This window comes from Sus scrofa, chromosome 1, assembly GCF_000003025.6.
Source record: "Sus scrofa isolate TJ Tabasco breed Duroc chromosome 1, Sscrofa11.1, whole genome shotgun sequence".
Taxonomy (NCBI): domain Eukaryota; kingdom Metazoa; phylum Chordata; class Mammalia; order Artiodactyla; family Suidae; genus Sus; species Sus scrofa.
In genome coordinates, this window is record NC_010443.5 from 130,895,679 (window position 1) to 130,916,203 (window position 20,525).

At 49.5% G+C, this 20,525-nt stretch overlaps 1 protein-coding gene across 1 annotated transcript; it reads right to left on the minus strand.

The window, feature by feature from the left end:
• IVD (isovaleryl-CoA dehydrogenase) lies at positions 810-14,904 on the minus strand. Its single transcript, NM_001167635.1, is given in 12 exon segments — positions 810-943; positions 1,797-1,869; positions 1,971-2,075; positions 3,098-3,179; positions 3,659-3,752; positions 5,047-5,143; positions 6,551-6,687; positions 6,892-6,985; positions 8,337-8,506; positions 12,172-12,223; positions 12,436-12,525; positions 14,752-14,904. Coding segments are annotated over 12 exon segments (1,281 nt in total).

Genomic DNA, 20,525 nt, shown 5'->3' on the forward strand with positions numbered 1-20,525 from the left:
CAGTCAGCTGTGGGCTGTCATGTGGCCAGGGCTGGATGGTGGCAATGTCAGCACAGTGCTGGGCAGCATTGAGCCCGCCCTTCACGAGCATGCTGACCTCTGCCCTACTGTAGGCTCTGGATGGCACAGATGTTGAGATGCCTATTCCCAGAGTGCCACCCCAGTATGGTAGGATTTCAGCCCTAAAGACTAAGGGATGGGAGTTCCTGCTGTGGCAAAATGCAATCAGCAGCGTCTTTGCAGTACCAGGATGCAGGTTCGATCCCTGGCCTGGCGCGGTGGGTTAAGGATCGACATTGCCGCAGCTGTGGTATAGGTTGCAACTGCAGCTCAGATCTAATCCCTGGCCCAGGAACTCCATGCACTGTGGGGTAGCAAAAAAAAAAAAGGATTGAGGGACGGAGGGACTGCTGCAGAGGCAGTGCCCACTCACAAGCTGCTGGAGCTGATGCCTCTGGAAACTGGCAGAAACAAAGGCTAGGTTTGGGGGGGTACCTTTCCCCAGAAAGAAAAGAGCCTATCAAGTTCAAATTCATAGAGAGTGGCAATGCTTCTGGTGTGCTTGAGCACAGGGTTCCCTGGCGGAGGTACACCCGAGATAAAGGTACCTGCCCTGGGAGGTGAGGGCATCAGGCTCAGAGAGGGCAAGGGCACATAGCCATCCAAGGAGCCCCAGAAAAGCCAGCGTGCTTCCTGAGAAGTCCATTTGAAGCCACTGCATGTTTTTCCTGGGTTGGCAGGAGCTGCCCCATCTCTCCTTCCAGAGAAAGGCCTTGAGGTGCCGGGGAAGGAAGCAAAGGATCTTGGGGTTAGTGGAAGTCTGTGTTGAAGGCTCTCCCGATGATCAGCCGCCTCACCTCACTGGTGCCAGCCCCAATCTCATACAGCTTGGCATCTCGCAGAAATCGGCCCATGGGAAAGTCGTTGATGTAGCCATTGCCACCTGCAGCCGTGGTTTGGACAGAGAAGAGAGGACAACGGGAAAAATAATGGGCAGTGAGCACAGCAAGGAGACCCAGTTCATAGACATGGGTTAGGAGGAAAGACTGATTGAAGAAAAGCAGAAAAAGAGGGTGAGAGGGAGGGTGTGGGGAATATCAAGTGGTGGGGAGGGTGGACAGGAGGCTGGAAGGCCACTCAAAGCGCTGAGGAGGCCAGGCAAAGGTGGGGGAGAACCCCTGGCAGATAGGGAGATGGGGGACAAGAACCTACTGCACAGCACTTACTGGGTGCCAGGCCCAGAGGGGGAGTAATTTGTACAAGTCACAAAGTCCAACAGTGGTAGAGCTGGGATTCAAACCTAGCCCATCTGGCTCAAGCTTGCAGTTTTTTGGGGTTTTTTTGTTTTTCTTTTTCAGACATACCTATGACATATGGAAATTCCCAGGCCAGGGATCGAATCCAAGACACATCTGCAACCTATGCCACAGCTGTGGCAATTCTGGATCCTTAACTAACTGTGCCAGGCTAGGGATCAAACTGGTGCTATCACAGAGATAAGACATCATTAACCCACTGCACCACGGTGAGAACTGCTCAAGCCTGTGCTCTTAACCCCTGTGTGCCATTGAGAACAGGCTGTTCCACCTGGGAGGCAGCTGACTTCCCCATTTCCTGGCATCCACAGGACTAGGTGAGGAGGGTGGGGTCGGGTTGGGGCACTGCTGAAGGTAGTAGCAAGTTGTGGCCTCTGGTAGTTTTCCCATTTACGTTTCCATGTCCACCCAGTACCTGGGGCATAAGGAGCCTCAAGGTGCAGCCCAGGTGAAGCAGAGTGAGAGGTGGAGGCCACTCACCCAAACACTGGATGCCGTCCAGGGCTACCTTTGTGGCACACTCGGCACTGTAAAGAACCACGCCAGCACAGTCCTGCAGAGGAGGTGCCAGGTCAGGTGGGCTGCCCGGGCGATGTGGAGGTGGCCCAGCCACCACCTCTGCCCCATGTACCCTTCTCTGGGTCCGGTCCTTACCTTGGGGGTACAGTGGCCCTCATCACAGGCCTTGGCGACATTGTAGACATACTGCCGACAGGCCATGAGGCGGGTGTACATGTCTGCCATCTTTCCCTGCATCAACTGCGCACAAAGGGAGGTCACAGTTCAGTGTGCTGGAGGAGTTCCTGCTGTGGCTCAGCAGTAACAATCCTGACTAGTATCCATGAGGATATGGGTTCCATCGCTGGCCTCACTCAGTGGGTTGAGGATCCAGCATTGCCACAAGCTGAGGTGTAGGTCACAGACAAGGCTCGGATCCCGCATTGCTGTGGCTGTGGTGTAGGCCGGCACCTCTAGCTTGGATTCAGCCCCTAGCCTGGGAGCCTCCATATGCTGCAGGTGTGGCCCTAAAAAGCAAAAAAAAAAAAAAAAAAATCATTCCCTTAGTTACCAAAAGCAGGTCTGCAGTGGCAACCCGACAGCCTGGAATGGGGACCCAGGGCACAGAGAAATGGGACTTGCCTAGCATGACAGAGATGACCTGGAGTCAAGACCAGAGAGCAGCCGCTGCACTGTGAACACCGTGCCCTGAACTGGCCCCCCACCCGCTGACCCTCGTGACTGTCCTCAGCACAGAAAGCATGACTTGAAAGGTCACTCCCTCCCCACAACCTGCCCGCCTTCCCCTCCAACCCTACAGCGCCCTGTTCCTTCATCTGGAACAGGAAGGGAGAGGAACCTCTCGACAGCTTCCAAAGCCAAGTAGCTCACTGAGGAAACCTGCGCCCTAAACATGCAAACTGTTTTGTTTTTTGCTCTTTAGGGCCGCACGTGTGGCATATGGAAGTTCCCAGGCTAGGGGTCGAACTGGAGCTGCAGTTTCCAGCCTATGCCACAGCCACACCAGATCCAAGCCATGTCTGTGACCTACACCACAGCTCAGGGCAACACCAGATCCTTAACCCACTGAGCAAGGCCAGGGATTGAACCCACATCCTTATGAATACTAGTCAGGTTCATTTCCACTAAGTCACAACACGAACTCCCAAACTCATTTTTGCTGGGGAGGGCTAGTAAATGCCCACAGCACGTGCCCCCTGTGCTCATTTGTTAAAACATGAACTGAACGAAGGAGTACATTTCAACAGAAATGCTCCACTCACCTGGAAGTGGCCGATCTTCTGGCCAAAGGCTTCCCTCATGTGCAGGTAGGGAATGGTGTGGTCAAGGACAGCCTGCATGAGCCTGTAAGAAGGAGCGAAACACTGGCCGAGAGGCCTGTCACCCCACTTCTGGCTGGAGGTGCAAAAGGCTAGTGTGGAAAGGCCTTAGGGGCAGCTCAGTAAGACAAGGCACTGGCATCCCAGGAAGGAGAAAGGGAGCGTAAGGACTCTTGTCATCCTGCCCTGTCACCACACTACCCAGTCCTTGTAGCCCTTCCCTGAGACCAGGTAGAATGGTGGGACTGTGTAGATGGTTAGAGCCCAGGCATCCTGCTTCACATCTAACTAAGCAGGCAGAATAACACCTCAGGCCTTTTGTCTATCACCTAATGATACTTGTCTTCAGTGCGAAGAAAATAAACATGAGAGAGAAGGTTCTTTTTTGTCTCCAAGAGAGAATGTGCAGCAGCCAGGTGGTGGCCGCCAAGGGGAAGACTGCAGGGGTACCACCTGCCCGAGGAGGCTGCAAGAGCCCAGCTCCCTCCTGAGCCTCACACTCACCCGAGGGGCCCACCAGCCAGCACCAGCCGCTCCAGGTCCAGCCCACTCATCAGCACGTAGACGCCCTTACTTAGTTGGCCCAGGATGTTGACAGCTGCCGGGAAAGTGCTGGTCAGGCGGGAGAGGGCTGTCCACAGCCACACTGCCTTTATAAAAGCTGCTGGGTTTGGTAATGTGGCTCTCTCCCAAGACACTAAAATGTGTTACCTGACCTTCAACAAAGGTTCCAGGTGAGGAAAAGGATGGAGTTTACCATTTCTAGTCAGAAGTGGAGCTTGCTAGAGGGGACAGCCCCCCTCTCCCCACCCATCCACAAGACCAGACCACAAAGGATCAATCCTTAAATCTTCCCCTTCTCGAGCTGCCTTGGGTAGGAAAGAATCAAAGCTAGTTTGGTCTAGAAGTCATCCAGCCCCTCCTTACTTCTGTTTTCACACCTGTGCCCATAAAGGAACCAGAGAATTATTCTGTCCCCAGGTTGAGTCTGCTCTGGTCAATATTACCCTCCCCCTGCCCCAGGGTGGTTCGTGGAAGTCTGTCCAGGAGAAGGACCATTTGGCACTACTGACAGAAACTGCCGAGCATCTCCACACACACACCCTGGAAGCCAGGACACTGGGTGGCCTGGGGAAGTGTGAGCAGGAAGCTGAGTGCAAACAGTAGACACCACTGACCTGCCTTTAATGCTAATAGACTTCTTCTTGCCCACAATGAAGGCTCTGCACCCATCATCCCTCCCTAGATGGTCCTTATAACCAAAGTACACTTCTTTCAGGTGGCAGATTGTGGGAGAGAGGGATGGTTTATGACTGAGGCACAGAGCCAACCTAACTGGTGATCAGATCTGTGCCTTTGGTCTCGTTAGCACATGACAATGGTGCTGGCCTCTTGTGATGAGGCACCTTTATACTTCAGGGGAGAAAATGCTAATAAACTGAACAGCCTTCCCTTACCGAGTCCAGCTTCCATCAGTTTATTTAGATTTTTTTTTTTTTTTTTTTTTTTTTTAGCATCATTAATGAATCCCTCACACAGGCTGTACAGGCAAAGGTACATGCAAGGAAATCTGAAGGACGTGAGTGGGTGAGGGCAGATCTTTCTTCTGGAATACCAGCTCCAGGCATGGTGTTTTCCACATAGGAAACACACCATGCTCCCCTGCAGCCATGGTCAGGCCTCCAGCTGCAGGGGCTCTGGCCGTAGGACAGCTGTCCAGCCTGAGCCCCATACTTAAGAGCCAGAGGACAAGGGCACAGTGGCAGGCCTGCTGTCTGGCTACATGTCATTGGTGAGCTAGCAACGGGAGGTGAGGCTTTCCAACCCATAGATGGACCTTCACAGTTTGTGATGGGGTCGGGACAGGGCCTCCCCCATTCTCGGAAACTCACCAGGAACCTTGCAGTCTTCAAAGATCAGCTCACAGGTATTAGAGCCTCTCATCCCCAGCTTGTCCAGCTTCTTGGAGGTGCTGAAGCCTGGCATACCCTTGATGGGAACAAAAGGTGGCCCAGATTACAAAGCACCAAGGGGGCCAGGGAAAGGGAAGACCTCGAGAAGTACCCACCTTTCCATCAAGTGCATCTACTCACCTGGTACACCAGCGTCCTACCTCCATGTTCCACTCCTGGAGTCGCTGGCCTAAACCCTACCCGCCCCCCATTCCCCCTGCTACTGGCAGCATTCTCCCCAGTTCCCATGGAGCAGTTCTTGCCCAATGAAACACCAGATGCCTGAGGCTGTCCTGACCCCTCCTGGCTCTGTTTTCTTTCCTCAAGGGAAATCACTTCCAAGACACTCTCGCCAGCCCACTTGATCCTTTGCCTCCTTGTTCATCTGCCACCTCATGAAGTCCCAACAGGGATTAAGTCAACCACCTGCAGCATTTTGGCCTGAACTGATCAGATGAAGTGCACTGCCAGCTGCTGCTTCCTCCTCCTCCAGGAAGATGACTCAACTTGGAGCACTCTCCTCTCAGCCACAGGCTTTGGGCTACTCACTTTTCTTGCCCTCCAGTCCCAGTCAGCTACTCCCTCTCTCTCCCTGTTCCCTACAGAGGGTACTGCACCCCTTTACAACACTCATGCATGAAACTCTCTACCAACTCTCCTTGTCTCTGACTCCAGTGGCCACCAGGCAGGAGGTTCTTCTACCACCACCTGTCCTGGGCCCAGGATCCAACTGGTGCCAGAGCAGTGATAACACCAGCTCTTTAACCCACTGCACCACCAGGGAACTCTCCCATCCTTTTTTTGGTCTTTTTGGAGCCACACCTGTGGTACATGGAGGTTCCCAGGCTAGGGGTCGAATCAGAGCTGTAGCTGCCAGCCTACGCCACAGCCACAGCAACGCTGGATCCTTAACCCACTGAGTGAGGCCAGGGATCGAACCCACATCCTCATGGATTCTAGTCAGATTTGTTTCTGTTGCACGACGAAGGGAACTCCCAGAATGCTCCCATTCTTTAAAACAAACTCAAACTCTCCACTTTTCATTCTAACTCCTGCTCTGTCTCCCTGTGCTTTTACTAACAAGACTTAGAAGGTGCAGGCCCCAGGCTCCACCTGCATGCTCACTCACACCTCGAGCTCCCATGGTTGCTCTCTCTCCAAGTCCACCAGTGACACCCTGATTGTCAAAGCCGGTGGCCTCCTTTCAGTTCTTACCTTCCTGAACCAACCGCACAGCCTTGCCCCATGGACGGCTCCACTATCCTCAGACTTGACCAATCCTCCCCAACTCCACTTTCTGGCCACCCGCCTTTCAGTTCCCTCTCCTATCTCAGCCCCGCCCCCAGAGGAAGTCTTGGCAGAGGAAACAACACTGATCTCGGAAGAGATCACCTCTGGGACTACTTTCCAGAGACCAAGGCCTCTCGCCCTGCCATACACTCACCTTCTCCACAATGAAGGCTGTGATGCCCCGAGAAGGTGGCACAGCAGCCAGATCTGTCTTGGCATAGACAACAAGGACATCAGCATCAGGGCCATTGGTGATCCAGAATTTGTTGCCATTCAGGACATAGTAATCTCCTAAGAACAGGAAATTGGCTACTTGAACAAGCTGTGTGGGCTTTGTCTTAGCCAGTCAGTCCATAGATTTTCTGTTGAGCAAGAAGCTGTACAGCTGAGAAAGGCTTCTGGAAACCCAGGAGAGACCAATCCCCATCACTACTCCCTCACCTGCAACGTATGTCCCACTGCCCATTGCAGCTCATAGGTCGAGAGGCGCCTCACCCTTTTTGTCTGCTTTCAGCTTCATGGAGACAACATCGGAGCCAGCATTCGTCTCACTCATGGCCAGGGCTCCGATGTATTCACCACTGATCAGCTGCAAGGAAAACCCCAAAGGACCTCGTTATGGCTTCAGAAGTACCCTATGGTGGCTCACAGATACTGCCTGGTCACATGACACCCCTTCGAACTTCTCAGACCAGGGTAAAGATCAAGTCCTAGAAGAGAAACCCCATATTCACAAGGCTGAAGCTATCTCTCCTTTTCCCACTCCCTCTGCAAGGGATGCTAGTCCTAGGCTTCCGTTTCTTAAAATGCTCTGCAAATGTTGTCCAGGGGCTCAGGTGTTCTGGCCCTATTTTTAATTTTTTTTTTTTCTTTGGCTGTGCCCACAGCATGTAGAAGTTCCCAGGCCAGGGATCGAACCCACACCACAGCTGTGACAACATTGGATTCTTACCCTGGCGAAACCACTTGGGAACTTATACTTTTAATTTTCTTGACTGACTTTTTTTTCTCTTTTTTTTTTAGATTTAGAAATAATTTTTTAAAATTCAAGTATAGTTGATTTACAGTGTTGGGCCAATTTCTGCTGTACAGCAAAGCAACTCAGTTTTACATATACATACATTCTTTATTATTCTTTTCCATCATGGGTTATCCCAGGAGATTGGATACAGAGCCTGTGCTATATATACAGTAGAACCTTGTTTTTTGTTGTTCTTGTTGTTTTCGTTTTTAGGGCTACACCTGAGGCACATGGAAATTCCCAGGCTGGGGGTTGATTTGGAGCTGCAGCTGCCAGCCTATGCCACAGCCATAGCAACACAGGATCCTTAACCCACCAAGCGAGGCCAGGGATCAAACCTGCATCCTCATGGATACTAGTTGTGTTTGTAACCCACTCAGCCACAGAGGGAACTCTGAGGCCTTTGTTGTTTTTGACTGAAGCATTTTTTTTTTTTGTCTTTTTAGGGCCACACCCACAGCATATGGAAGTTCCCAGGCTAGAGGTCAAATCAGAGCTATAGCTGCTGGCCTACACCACAGCTACAGCCACAGCCACGGGGGACCCGAACCATGTCTGCGACCCACACCACAGCTCACGGCAATGCCATATTCCTGACCTACTGAGCAAGACCAGGGATCAAACCCACACCCTCATGGATACTAGTTGGAGTCGTTTCTGCTGCACCACAACAGATACTCCCAACGCTTTTTTTTTTTTTTTGTAATTTATTTATTTATTTTAATAATTTTTACTCTTTCCATTATAGTTGGTTTACTGAAGCATTTTAAAGCAGATCCCTGACCCCTTTCCTAGCCCTATCAGGTTCAGGGCAACATGCTACAGAGAACAAGTCTGGCCTGCCCTCCCAGTGGGAGGAGCTTCATGGCTGGTGGCTGCACCATGATATCAGTATGTTCCTTCATTCCCGGTTCCTCACCTTGGGGAGGTACTTCTCCTTCTGGGCCTCGTTTCCATTCCGCACAATTTGGTTGAGGCAGAGGTTGGAGTGGGCACCGTAACTGAGGCCCACTGCTCCAGAGGCTCGGGATATCTCCTCCATCACCACCACGTGCTCCAGGTAGCCCAGGCCAGTGCCGCCGTACTGAACTGGGGGTGGGGGTGGGGCAGGGGAGTGGGAAGGACAGCCTGGGGTGAGGACACTGATAGGGATCTCACTTTTTTTTAAAATTTTATTTATTTATTTATTTTTTGTCTTTTTGCCATTTCTTGGGCCGCTCCCTCGGCATAGGGAGGTTTCCAGGCTAGGGGTCGAATCGGACCTGTAGCTGCCAGCCTACGCCAGAGCCACAGCAACGCAGGATCCGAGCGGCGTCTGTGACCTATACCACAGCTCACGGCAACGCCGGATCGTTAACCCACTGAGCAAAGGCAGAGATCGAACCCGCAACCTCATGGTTCCTAGTCGGATTCGTTAACCACTGCGCCACGATGGGAACTCCAGGAATCTCACTTTTATTTATGGTACAGAAACATCCTTGCAGTACCTATTCCAAGTTCCCTCCAGCAAGATCAATAGGCTCATGCAGTGGATCCTGCTTATAAGCTCACAGAACTGATTTTGCCTGCTGCCCCTGGTCAGCTGAGGTGTGGTTCAGAAAACAGTCATTGCAGCTCCTGCTTTATCTCACAAAGATCTCTCTCTCTCTCTTTTTTTTTTTTTCCTAATGGGCATACCCACAGCATATGGAAGTTCCAGGCCAGGGACTGAATCTGAGCCACAGCTTCCACTTGCATTACATCTTTTAACCCACTGTGCCAGGCTGGGGGATCGAACCTGCACCTCCACAGCAACCCAATTCTTAACCTACTACACCACAGCGGGAACTCTGCAGAGTTCCCTTGCTCTTAATGAAGAGGACCAGAGCACCCACTATTCAGAAGGCTATAGAGGTACCAACCCTGGGGAAGAAATGAAGGAAGAAGACCTAGGGTTTATCAGAGAAACACAAGGAGGGAAGGTCAAAGCACTAAGAAAAGATACAAGGCAGAAAATGTGTGTGCAGAAGACCTGAGGAGGGTGTTTCATAGTGTAGGTTTGGGACTAAAGAAGCAGGGCCAGAGTTCCTGTCGTGGCGCAGCGGAAACGAATCTGACTAGGAACCATGAAGTTGCAGGTTCAATCCCTGGCCCTGCTCAATGGGTTAAGGATCCGGCATTGTCATGAGCTGTTGTGTAGAATGCAGATGTGGCTCAGATCTGGCATTGCTGTAGGCCAGCAGCTATAACTCCAATGTGACCACCCCCCCCCCAGCCTGGGAACCTCCATATTCTGTGGCCTTAAAAAACCAAAAAAAAAAAAAAAAAAAAAAAAAGAGGAAAAAGAAAAAAAGAAGGGCCGGTAATGGGACAAAATCTGGTGAAAGAAAGTCTGGGAGTTTCTGCTGTGGCACAATGGCATCAGCAGTGTCTTGGGAGCACTAAGATGCAGGTTTGATCCCTAGCCCAGAGAGTGGATTAAGGATCCAGTGTTGCTGCAGGTGCACCTTAGGTCATGACAGTGGCTCCGATCTGATCCTTGGCCTGGGGGCTCCATATGCCGTGCATGCCAAAAAAAAAGAAAAAGAAAAGAAAGTCTGGTGAGCAGTGCAGCAGAAAGCAGAAGAGATGCTGGGAGGGGATTTCAGAACTCCTAATAAGAAATGTGTTTTTTTTCCTTTGCAACAGATCCAAAATCAAAGAAGCTGGGTTATCTGGTCACAGCCTCCCTTCCCTTTGATTCGTGTTCACTCTGGCTTGCCTAGGCTCTAGGGAAAGTTAGCTCAACCACCACAACTCCAAGAAGGAAAGCCCATAGGCAAGTGACTTTAGAAATAGCTACCAGGACACCATGTGGAAATCAGAACTCATATCTGGCTTTCTTTTCAGAATTCCCTCTGGTAAGTGTTTTCCTCTGATTCCTAACTGCCTCTTTCCATTATTGAGCATCTGATTCAGAAGCCTATTCTCTATGGGGGCTCATAAACCCCCAAGAGACACAGGGAGAGTCGTTTCTTTTTTAGTGCTGCAGGTACAGCACATGGAAGCTCCCAGGCTAGGGGTTAAATCGTAGATGTAGCTGCTGGCCTGCGCCACAGCCAAACCAGATCCAAGCTGCATGTATGACCTACACCACAGCTCACGGCAATACCAGATCCCTAGCCTAGGGCCAGGGATCGAACCTGCACCCTCATGGGTTCTAGTCGGGTTTGTTTCCACTAAGTCACAACAGAAACTCTGAGAGAGTCTTAACTCAAAAGTTTCCAGAAGCCTTCCCCCTACTATTGTATGTTAAGATAGTCTAAATTAATTTATAAGTGCTTTCATCATTACCCATGATGCAACATTCTATAATCAGCTTAAATCCCAAGAACTATCTCCGAGTGGTTAAGAGAGGAGGTAAGGAGAGGTATATCATGGTCTACCTCTATGCTAATGCCCAGCAAACACAGGCCAAGGCGTGGTGGGCCACCCAGGCTTTGGCCAGTAAGACCACAGGCTCATCATCTCTTTATTAGGCATGGCAAGCCAGGCATGGCCTCTCCTTTAGAGGCCAATACCTGAGCAGGGTCCATCGGTTCCCTGTCTTCTCCTCCTGGAAGCAAATACTAAAACCCACAAAGGATTCTATACAGGCGCAGGGATAGTTACCTCATGTGGAGGCTTGGACAGGCATCCTTCATGCCCACCCCACCCTCATCTGCTTCCAAATGAGCTCTAGGGCCAAGCTATGGGCAGAGGACACAGGCAGTCCCTAAAGGGGCTGAGTGCTGCCCTGAGGGGTCCTGCCTAAATGCTACTAGTAGGCCAAAGCTTAGGGATTAGGGGAGGCAGCAAGACTGAAATGCTAAGACTACTGCTTGATCTGGAGTTTTCGAAATTCCCCAAACACCTGGGGGAACTCATTAAGCATGAAGAGTTCAAGAGTTGGGGTGAAGCAAGTGAACCACGCTGACTTTTTCCTTAGCGCCATCACTGCCTAAAGAAAAAGAGGAGCTCCTGTTGTGGCTCAGCATAATGAACCCAACTAGTAACAATGAGGATGCAGGTTCGATCCCTGGCCTTGCTCAGTGTGTTGGGGATCTGGTGTTGCCATGAGCTGTGGTGTAGGTCGAAGACGTGGCTTGAATCCCTCGTTGCTGTGGCTGTGATGTAGGCCAGCAGCTGCAGCTCCAATTGGACCCCTAGCCTGGGAACCTCCATATGCCGCAGGTGCAACCCTAAAAAGCAAAAAAAAAAAAAAAAAAGAAAGAAAGAAAGAGAAGAGTTTATTCTTGTCTGGCCAGCAGTGATTGAAATGGGCACTTAATCAGGTCAGGAGGGAGAAGGCTCTCGGATCCTTTGAGTATCATCTTTCCCCTCCTTTCCTACTTCTTTTGGCAATGGTGTTAAAGGGCATTCAAGAAAAGTTCTCTGAAAAAAAAAAAAAAAAAATAATAATAATAAAAAAAAAGGAGTTCCCGTCGTGGCGCAGTGGTTAATGAATCCGACTAGGAACCATGAGGTTGCAGGTTCGGTCCCTGCCCTTGCTCAGTGGGTTAACGATCCAGCGTTGCCGTGAGCTGTGGTGTAGGTCACAGACGTGGCTCGGATCCTGCATTGCTGTGGCTCTGGCGTAGGCCGGTGGCTACAGCTCCGATTAGACCCCTAGCCTTGGAACCTCCATATGCCGCGGAAGCGGCCCAAAGAAATAGCAAAAAGACCAAAAAAAAAAAAAATAATAATAATAATAATAAAAAAGAAAAGTTCTCTGAAGGGAAAGAAAACATACTCACCAGGGGCTGTGATGCCCAAGACCCCCAGGTTCCCTAGCTGCTTCCAAAACTCCTGCCAACAGAACAGAGTGCAGTGGGTTGGGAGAAGGCAGCCAGTCACAGGTGCCTGGCACATCTGAAATAATGAGACCCAAACACTTCACAGAAAGGGGCTGCATTCTTAGAGAGCTTTCATTCATCAGAAGACTGGTGAGCCCTGCCAGGCAGCAATGCAGCTCCCACACTGCCCGCTCTGTCCCCCTTAGTGTGGGCCTCACGACTCACTCGCAGGTTCTTGAACTCGTTGCTTTGGTCGATCTCCTGGGCCTGGGGGGCTAGGTGCTCCTGAAGGAACTTAGTCATGGTCTGACGAAGCTAGAGGGAGACAAGTGGGCAGATGCAGCTGAAATATAGTATAATACTGCCCCTGAGGACAGCATCACCACTACTGAGGGCCCCTTCAGGGAAACGGGCCACAGGTAACCTCACCAAACAGCATCGAAACAACACTTAGAGGCCCTACCAGTTTATGCTTCCTCAGAGATGATCTTCACCTCTCTTTCTGAAGAGCTTTTTTTTTTGTCTTTTTGGGGCTGCACCTGCCAGGATATGGAGGTTCCCAGGCTAGGGGTCGAATTTGACCTGCAGCTGCTGGCCTACACCACAGCCACAGCAATGTGGGATCCAAGCCACATCTGTGCCTACGCAACAGCTCATGGCAATGCTGGATCCTTAACTGAGCGAGGCCAGGGACTGAACCTGCATCCTCATGGGTGCTAGTCAGATTTGTCTCCACTGAGCCACAACGGGAACTGCTGAAAGATTTTTTTTTTTTTTAAGATTATCTTTCTTTTAATTTTCCTTTCTTAGGGCTGCACCTGTGGCCTATGGAAGTTTCCAGGCTAGGGGTTGAATTGGAGCTGTAGCTCCCTGCCTAAACCACAGCCACAGCAATGCCAGATCTGACCTGCATCTGCAACCTACACTGCAGCTTGAGGCAACATGAGATTCTTAATCTACTGAGTGAGGCCAGGGATCAAACCCACATCCTCATGGATACTAACTACTTGGGTTCTTAACCCACAAGGGGAACTCCCTGAAGATTCTTTTTTTAAATGTCACTCCCCTACATAAATCATTGCATGGCTTTCCACTGTACTTAAAGGAAAAACTCATTATATATATGTATGCATAACTGAGTCACTTTGTGTATACCTGAAACTAACAACATTGTAAATTAACTACACTTCAATTTTAAAAATGGTAAAAACGAAAAACCAGAAACCAAAACAACCCCAACTCTTTACTCAGGACTAGAAGGCCCTGTGAGGTGACTCCCTGCAGGCCTTTCCAGCCTCCCCAAGTACCTTTCTCATCCCCAACTCACTGCTCTCCAGTCACACTCCCTTCAGTTCTCTGCACTTTCAGGCACTTTTAGACACACCAAAGCCTTTGGCTAAAAGGGATTATTACTCAAGAGAAATTAGAAACTCTTCTGGGCTGGGAGTTCCCATCATGGCACAGCAGAAACAATCCAACTAGGATCCTAGGATCCATGAGGATGCAGATTCAATTCCTGGCCTCGATCAGTGGATCGGGAATCTGGGCGTTGCTCTGAGCTGTGGTGTTGGTCACAGACGCAGGTCAGATCCTACTTTGCTGTGGCTGTGGTGTAGGCCAGTGGCTACAGCTCCAATTCTCCAATTTGACCCCTAGCCTGGGAACTTCCATATGCCTCGGGTGCAGCCCTAAAATGCAAAAAAAAAAAAAAAAAAAAAGGAAAGAACGAAAAATAAATTCTTCTGGGCTGGAAAGCTTGAGAACTAGGATTGAACACTTTCTGCCAGAAGTGATTCAAAACTCTATCTGCTGACTGTAAATGCAACTAGGCTTTGGCCTCTGGCCAAGTTCAGACAGTTGCTTAGAGCCATGGAAGAATCACTCTTCCAGGAATCCAAACCAGTGTCCAAGTGAACCCAGTCTCCTTCCCCCAAGAATGGCTCTGGTTCAGCTCCATTTTTATTTATTTATTTATTTATTTATTTATTGGTCTTTTTAGAGCCGCACCAGTAGCTGCCGGCCTGCACCATGGCCACAGCAAAGCGGGATCTGAGCCGCCTCTGCGACCTACACCACAGTTCAGCTCCATTTGTAACGACATCATTCAAGTTTTTGTTCCACTTTGTACTCTGACAGGAGGAGTAGACTACAATGTGTATTTCACCCCCACCCCAAGGTGGGTATTCACATAAAGATTCTATGGTGATGATTAATCAGGCTCGAGGACTGCAGCCTTAGACAGTGTTGAGGTGTAAGAGTACTTCGGACAGATTACAGGCCCTTTTGCCACACACGGATAACCTTGCCAACCCTCCACCAAAAAACCCCTCAGACTCCCTGGAGCGTTCCTGTCCGCAATTTCTCCACTAACTCCGACAGCTCAGCCTTGCTACCGCCACAGAGGGAAGGCTAAGGCCCGCTACCCCCCCAGCGCTGGCGCTCCCTTATCAAAAGCGGCAGCTGAGTGAATTCCGCGCAGAAAAGCGCCCAGGCGACCACGAAGCAGGGAGAAGGGGCCGGGAAGGCGGTCGGGCTCCCTACCTGCTTCTGCTCCTCACTGAGACCATTGATCACATCATCCACCGGCAACAGCGAGCTGGCCTGCTGGGTAATCAGGCCACTGAACGCCTGTAGCTGCGGCCGCGGCCTCCAGCTCGCAAAGCGCCTACCGAGTAGCCAAGCTGAAGCCGCCATCTCTGCCTTGTAAGGGGAGCTGGAAGTAAAGCAGCCTTGAGCCAGGCACGCCCACACGCTCCACCAGTCCGCGGTTTTGCAGACGCCAACTAATTGGCGAGGGGGTGGGTCCCCATAAGCCAATCACCCTCCGTTGCCCGCTGAAGGCCCCTCGATCATTGTAAGCGGCACCAGCCAATCGGCGGTGACCGCCAGCATAAACACGCCCTGAAAGGAAAGGGTGCTAGCTGGGAGATGTGGGAAGTGAGGGCCGTCATCATTGGTTTGTCTTTTTTAAGTAGATGAGCCGGAAAAGTGTCTTCTTTTTTTTGAGGGGCGGCTATAGTGTTCCCCCCTGCGTGGAAAATAGCAGTCCTAACTGCAGAAGGCTGTGAGAAAGCAAATGCTAGAACAGCAAATGGAAAAATCCGCCAATGCCCCAGAGTGGTCTATACATTGTTAAAGCAAATCTGGGAGAAGAGCGCTTGCTCTAGGGTGCATTCTGGTTATGACTCAGTAAAATTTGCTTTATTATGTAACAAGGTTTGTTGATTTTGACTTGAATTTTATGGGAAAGTGGTTGTTAAGGAATTGCTATGTTCCAAATTATTTACTGTACATAAGAAGGGCAGTCAGGACACACTTTTAAGAAGAGAAGGAAACTGAGCTCAGGTTGGGCTCCTCCCCGCTGGAGACAGGTGTTGGTTGGAAAGGAAAAGTTGCTTTATTTAGATGACCAGAAACCTGGTAAGAAGGTGGACTTGTGTTGAAGAACCAATTCTGAAGATTCTGAGGGACCACGAAAGGTTTTAAAGGGATAAAGTAGGGGAGATAATCACAATCAGTCTTTTGTGAGGGGGTCAGACTCTTCCTTACCACTAACTGTGTGCAGACTTTCTTGTGACTAGTTGGTGGTGAGGTAACAGGGTGATGATGTTCCAGGAATCTGGTATTCAGATTGAGGTTACCATCCTCCACTTGGGTAGAGGCCTTAGTTCCTGCAAAAGAACTCAAAGATAGGAGTTCCTGTTGTGGCTCAGCAGGTGATGAACCCGGCTGGTATCCATGAGGCTCCATCCCTGGCCTCCCTCGGTGGGTTAGGGATCCGGCATTGCCATGAGCTGCAGAGTAGGTCATAGATGTGGCTCAGATCTGGCGTTGCTGTGGCTGTGGTGCAGCTACAGCTCCAATTCAACCCCTAGCCAGAGAACTTCCAAACAAACAACCCCTCAAAGATAGCTACATATATATATTCCTTGAGGAGGAACTGGGACTCTGCTTTATCACTGTACTATTGTTTCATTTTTTTAATGATTTTTTTCTCATTATAGTCGGTTTACAGTTTTCTGTCTTTTTTTTTTTTTTTTTTTTTTTGCTTTTTAGGCATATGGAGGTTCCCAGGCTGGGGGTCCAATTGCTGCTGGCCTATGCCACAGCAACGTGCAGGATCGGAGCCACGTCTGTGACCTACACCATGGCTAATGGTGATACCAGATCCTTAACCCACTGAACAAGGTCAGAGATCAAACCGAAACCTCATGATTCAATCGGATTCGTCTCTGCTGTACCACAATGGGAACTCCCTGTCAATTTTCTACCGTACAGCAAAGTGACCCAGTCACACACACATATATATGTTCTTTTTCTCACATTATCCTCCATCATGCTCTGTCAAAATTAACTACATATAGTTCCCAGTGCTATACAGGAGGATCTCATTGCTTATCCATTCCAAATGCATAGTTTTCTTTTTCCTTTTTTTTTCCCCTTTTCCCCATTTCTTGGGCCGCTCCCGTGCATATGGAGGGTCCCAGGCTAGGGGTCGAATCGGAGCTGTAGCCGCCGGCCTACACCAGAGCCACAGCAACGTGGGATCCAAGCCTCGTCTGCGACCTGCACCACACCTCAGGGCAACAGCGGATCCGTTAACCACTGAGCAAGGACAGGGATCGAACCTGAAACCTCATGGTTCCTAGTCAGATTCGTCAACCATTGAGCCACGATGGGAACTCCAAATAGTGTGCATCTATTAACCCCAGATTCCCAGTCCATCCCACTCCCTCCCTCTCCCCCTTGGCTACTACAAGTCTGTTCCCCAAATCCATGAGTTTCTTCTCTGTGGAAAGGTTCATTTGTGCCATCTATTAGATTCCAGATATAAATCGATACATGGGGAGTTCCTGTCCTGGCACAGCAGAAATGAATCCAACTGGGAACCATGAGGTTTCGGGTTTGATCTCTGACCTTGATCTGGTGTTGCCGTGAGCTGTGGTGTAGGTTGCAGATGTGGCTTGGATCCTGCGCTGCTGTGGCTGTGGCATAGGTGGGCAGCGGTAGCTCTGATTTGACTCTCTAGCCTGGGAGCCTCCATATGCCAAAGGTGCGGCGCTAAAAAGACAAAAAGACGAAAAAAAAAAAAAGGAATGTAGGAGAGAGCAGCCTTCAGGCCCCACAGACTCAAAAGCAGATAAGAGGATATTTTGAGCAATTCAAACCATTCCATTCTACAGGGATGAAATAGACAAATCAATTTACATGAAGTTCAAGAAAAGACAGTCCTAATAGGTGGTGATTTCCTGTCAGAACAGTCCTCATTTGGAGTTCCTGTTGTAGCTCATCGGGTTAAGAATCAGACCAGTATCCATGAGAATGTGGGTGTGATCCCTAGCCTCACTCAGTGAGTTAAGGATTTGACACTGCTGCAAGCCATGGTGTAGGCCACAGATTTAGCTCAGATTCCACCTTGCTGTGGCTGTGGCATAGGCCAGCAGCTGCAGCTCCCATTTAACCCCTACCCTAGAAATTCCATATGCCACAAGGGTGGCCCTAAATAAACAAACCAAAAAACAAACAGTGCTCATCTCTGGAGGGAGCATTAATTTATTGACCTGTACACTTTATTTTTTATTTTTATTTTTTTTGTCGTTTTGCCTTTTCTAGGGCTGAACCCGAGGCATATGGAGGTTCCCAGGCTAGGGGTCAAATCGGAGCTATAACGGCTGGCCTACTCCAGAGCCACAGCAACTCGGGATCCAAGCCGTGTATGCAACCTACACCACAGCTCACAGTAACACTGGATCCTTAGCCCACTGAGCAAGGCCAGGGATCAAACCCGCAACCTCATGGTTCCTACTCGGATTCATTAACCACTGTGCCATGACGGGAACTCCAAGACCTGTACACTTTAGATTTGCCACCTTAATCATATTTAAGTGTACAGTTCTGTGGCATCAAGTATATCCACAATATTGCGCAACCATCCCTACTATTTCAACAAGCTTCATCATGCCAAACAAAACTCTTCCCTCTGTCCTCCAGTCCCTTGTGACCTTTATTCTTTCTGCCCCTCTGAATTTGCCTGTTACAAGTTTTTACAATATTTACTTAGCCTCTTTGCTTCCATTTTCTATGTTGAAAACTCCATCTTCTCTGCTTTACTTTACCCCATCTTCCTGCTTGAAAAAGTGGCAGTGCTGGTAAATGACTTAAGAACAAAGACCTAAAGGCATAAGTTATTCATAGGGTCAGCTGAATGAGGACATGATGCGTTGGTCTAGGCGCACTGGACCTGGGCAGATAGGCACGTGTTTGCACAAGCATGATATGTCCTCTAAAGAATAAGAGGAAGATGAGCCTCATGGCCCCAAGGGGTTTATGAGTAGTCATTAGCAGAATATGCATTAGCAAAGAGAACCAAGGTGCATTCTCTAGAATGCTATGCCCAGATAGCTGACACCGAGCTTCCTCAATGCTAATGATTGTTGAATGCCTAAAGGAATGAAAGCTTAGTCAGCAACCAGCTATGTGACTTTTAAAATAATTAAAAAAACCCTACACCCTGCACCTGCGACTCCCTCCTCACTTGACGTAATCCTCAAGAGCACAATAAAAGCAGTGTGGTTTCTTGAGGCTGGGCTCTTGGTCCCTGAGGCCTTGAATCCCCCGGTTCCCACCTTTAATTAAGATAAATGTCTCTGTGTTTTGTTTTATGTTAACTTTTTCCCTTAAGTTTCACAGCACCCATTCTTCAGCCTCAACCTGCTGAGCTGGTCTCGGCTGCACGTGTGGCATATGGAGGTTCCCAGGCTAGAGGCTGAACCAGATCTGTAGCTGCCGGCCTACACCAAAGCCACAGCAACGCCAACTGCAAGCCGCTTCTGCGACCTACACCACAGCTCCTGGCTTGGCTGGATCCCCCACCCACTGAGCAAGGCCAGGGATCAAACCGGCATCCTCATGGATACTAGTCGGATTGTTTCCACTGAGTAACAAGAGGAACTCTCTAGATTATTTTTCTAAAACATTCCTTATGGTGACTGTCTGCTTAAAAAGTGTCAGTGATTTCTTATTGCCTAGATTCATGGTTCCCAGACTGAGCCAAGGCACCCCTGGCCAGGAAGCTCACAGGGAGGCCACAGGATACTTTAAACTGTGGGAGGAACCACAGGGACACATGACATGCCACACTGTGTTCCTTTGACTGTCAAACAGTGTCCAATTTGATTCCAAGGTTTGAGAAGTTATACAGTGCCCAATATCGTATTAGCAAATAATTGCAGTTATTTAAATACACAAATATTTTCTTTAGATTTATGCGTATTTTTTTTACAAATTCCTAAGTTGTTAGGATGTAAGTACTTCTTATTTAAATCTAGCTACTTAGCAGTTCCTGTCGTGGTGCAGCGGAAGCGAATCCGACTAGGAACCATAAGGCTGTGGGTTTCATCCCGGGCCTCACTCAGTGGGTTAAGGATCTGGCGTTGCTGTGGCTGTGGTGTAGGCCTGCAGCTACAGCTCCGATGGGATCCCTAGCCTGGGAACCTCCATATGCCTTGGGAGTGGCCCTGAAAAGACAAAAGTAAAAAAAGGAGTTCCCATTGTGGCACAGTGGAAAACGAATCCAACTAGTATCCATGAGAAGGTGGGTTCGATCCCTGGCCTTGCTCAGAGGGTGGGGGATCCAACATTTCTGTGAACTGTGGTGTGGGTCACAGACTTGGCTCAGATCCCACGTTGCTGTGGCTGTGGTGTAGGCCGGCCACTGCAGCTTCGATTCGACCCCTAGCCTGGGAACCTCCATATGCTGCAGGGGCGGCCCTAAAAAGCAAGAATAAAGGGGGGTTGGTTAAATGGCAGACCTAATCCCTTTTCATCTTGAACCCTCTGAACAAATTATCAGTTCCTCAAGGCTCATCTGGATAGCCCCTCAACTCTTTTCTCAGTCTCTCATAATTTTATTTTTTCCTTGGAAGTTCCAAGGATCCCCTCCTTGGGTTTGATTTGCTAGAGTGGCTCCCAGACTCAGAGAAATATTTGCTAGATCTGGTTCATTATAAAAGGAGATAACTCAGGAACAGTCAGATGGAAGAGATGCATGGGGCAAGGCATGGGGAAAGGGCCTGAAGCTTTCGTAGCCACGGTGCACTGCTCTCCCTGGAAGGTCCTCATCCCTCTTAGCTAGCCTCTCCAAATATTACTCTTCCTTCAATCCAGTCTACCTTCTCCATCAAGCCTTCCTCAAGCAAAGTAGCTCAGAGTTAACTACTACAGTACACCACTAGATAACACTATCCACTGTTTAATAAACTACTGCTTTATTATTTAACCTAGATAGTATATTTCAACATTTCACCAAATAGGCT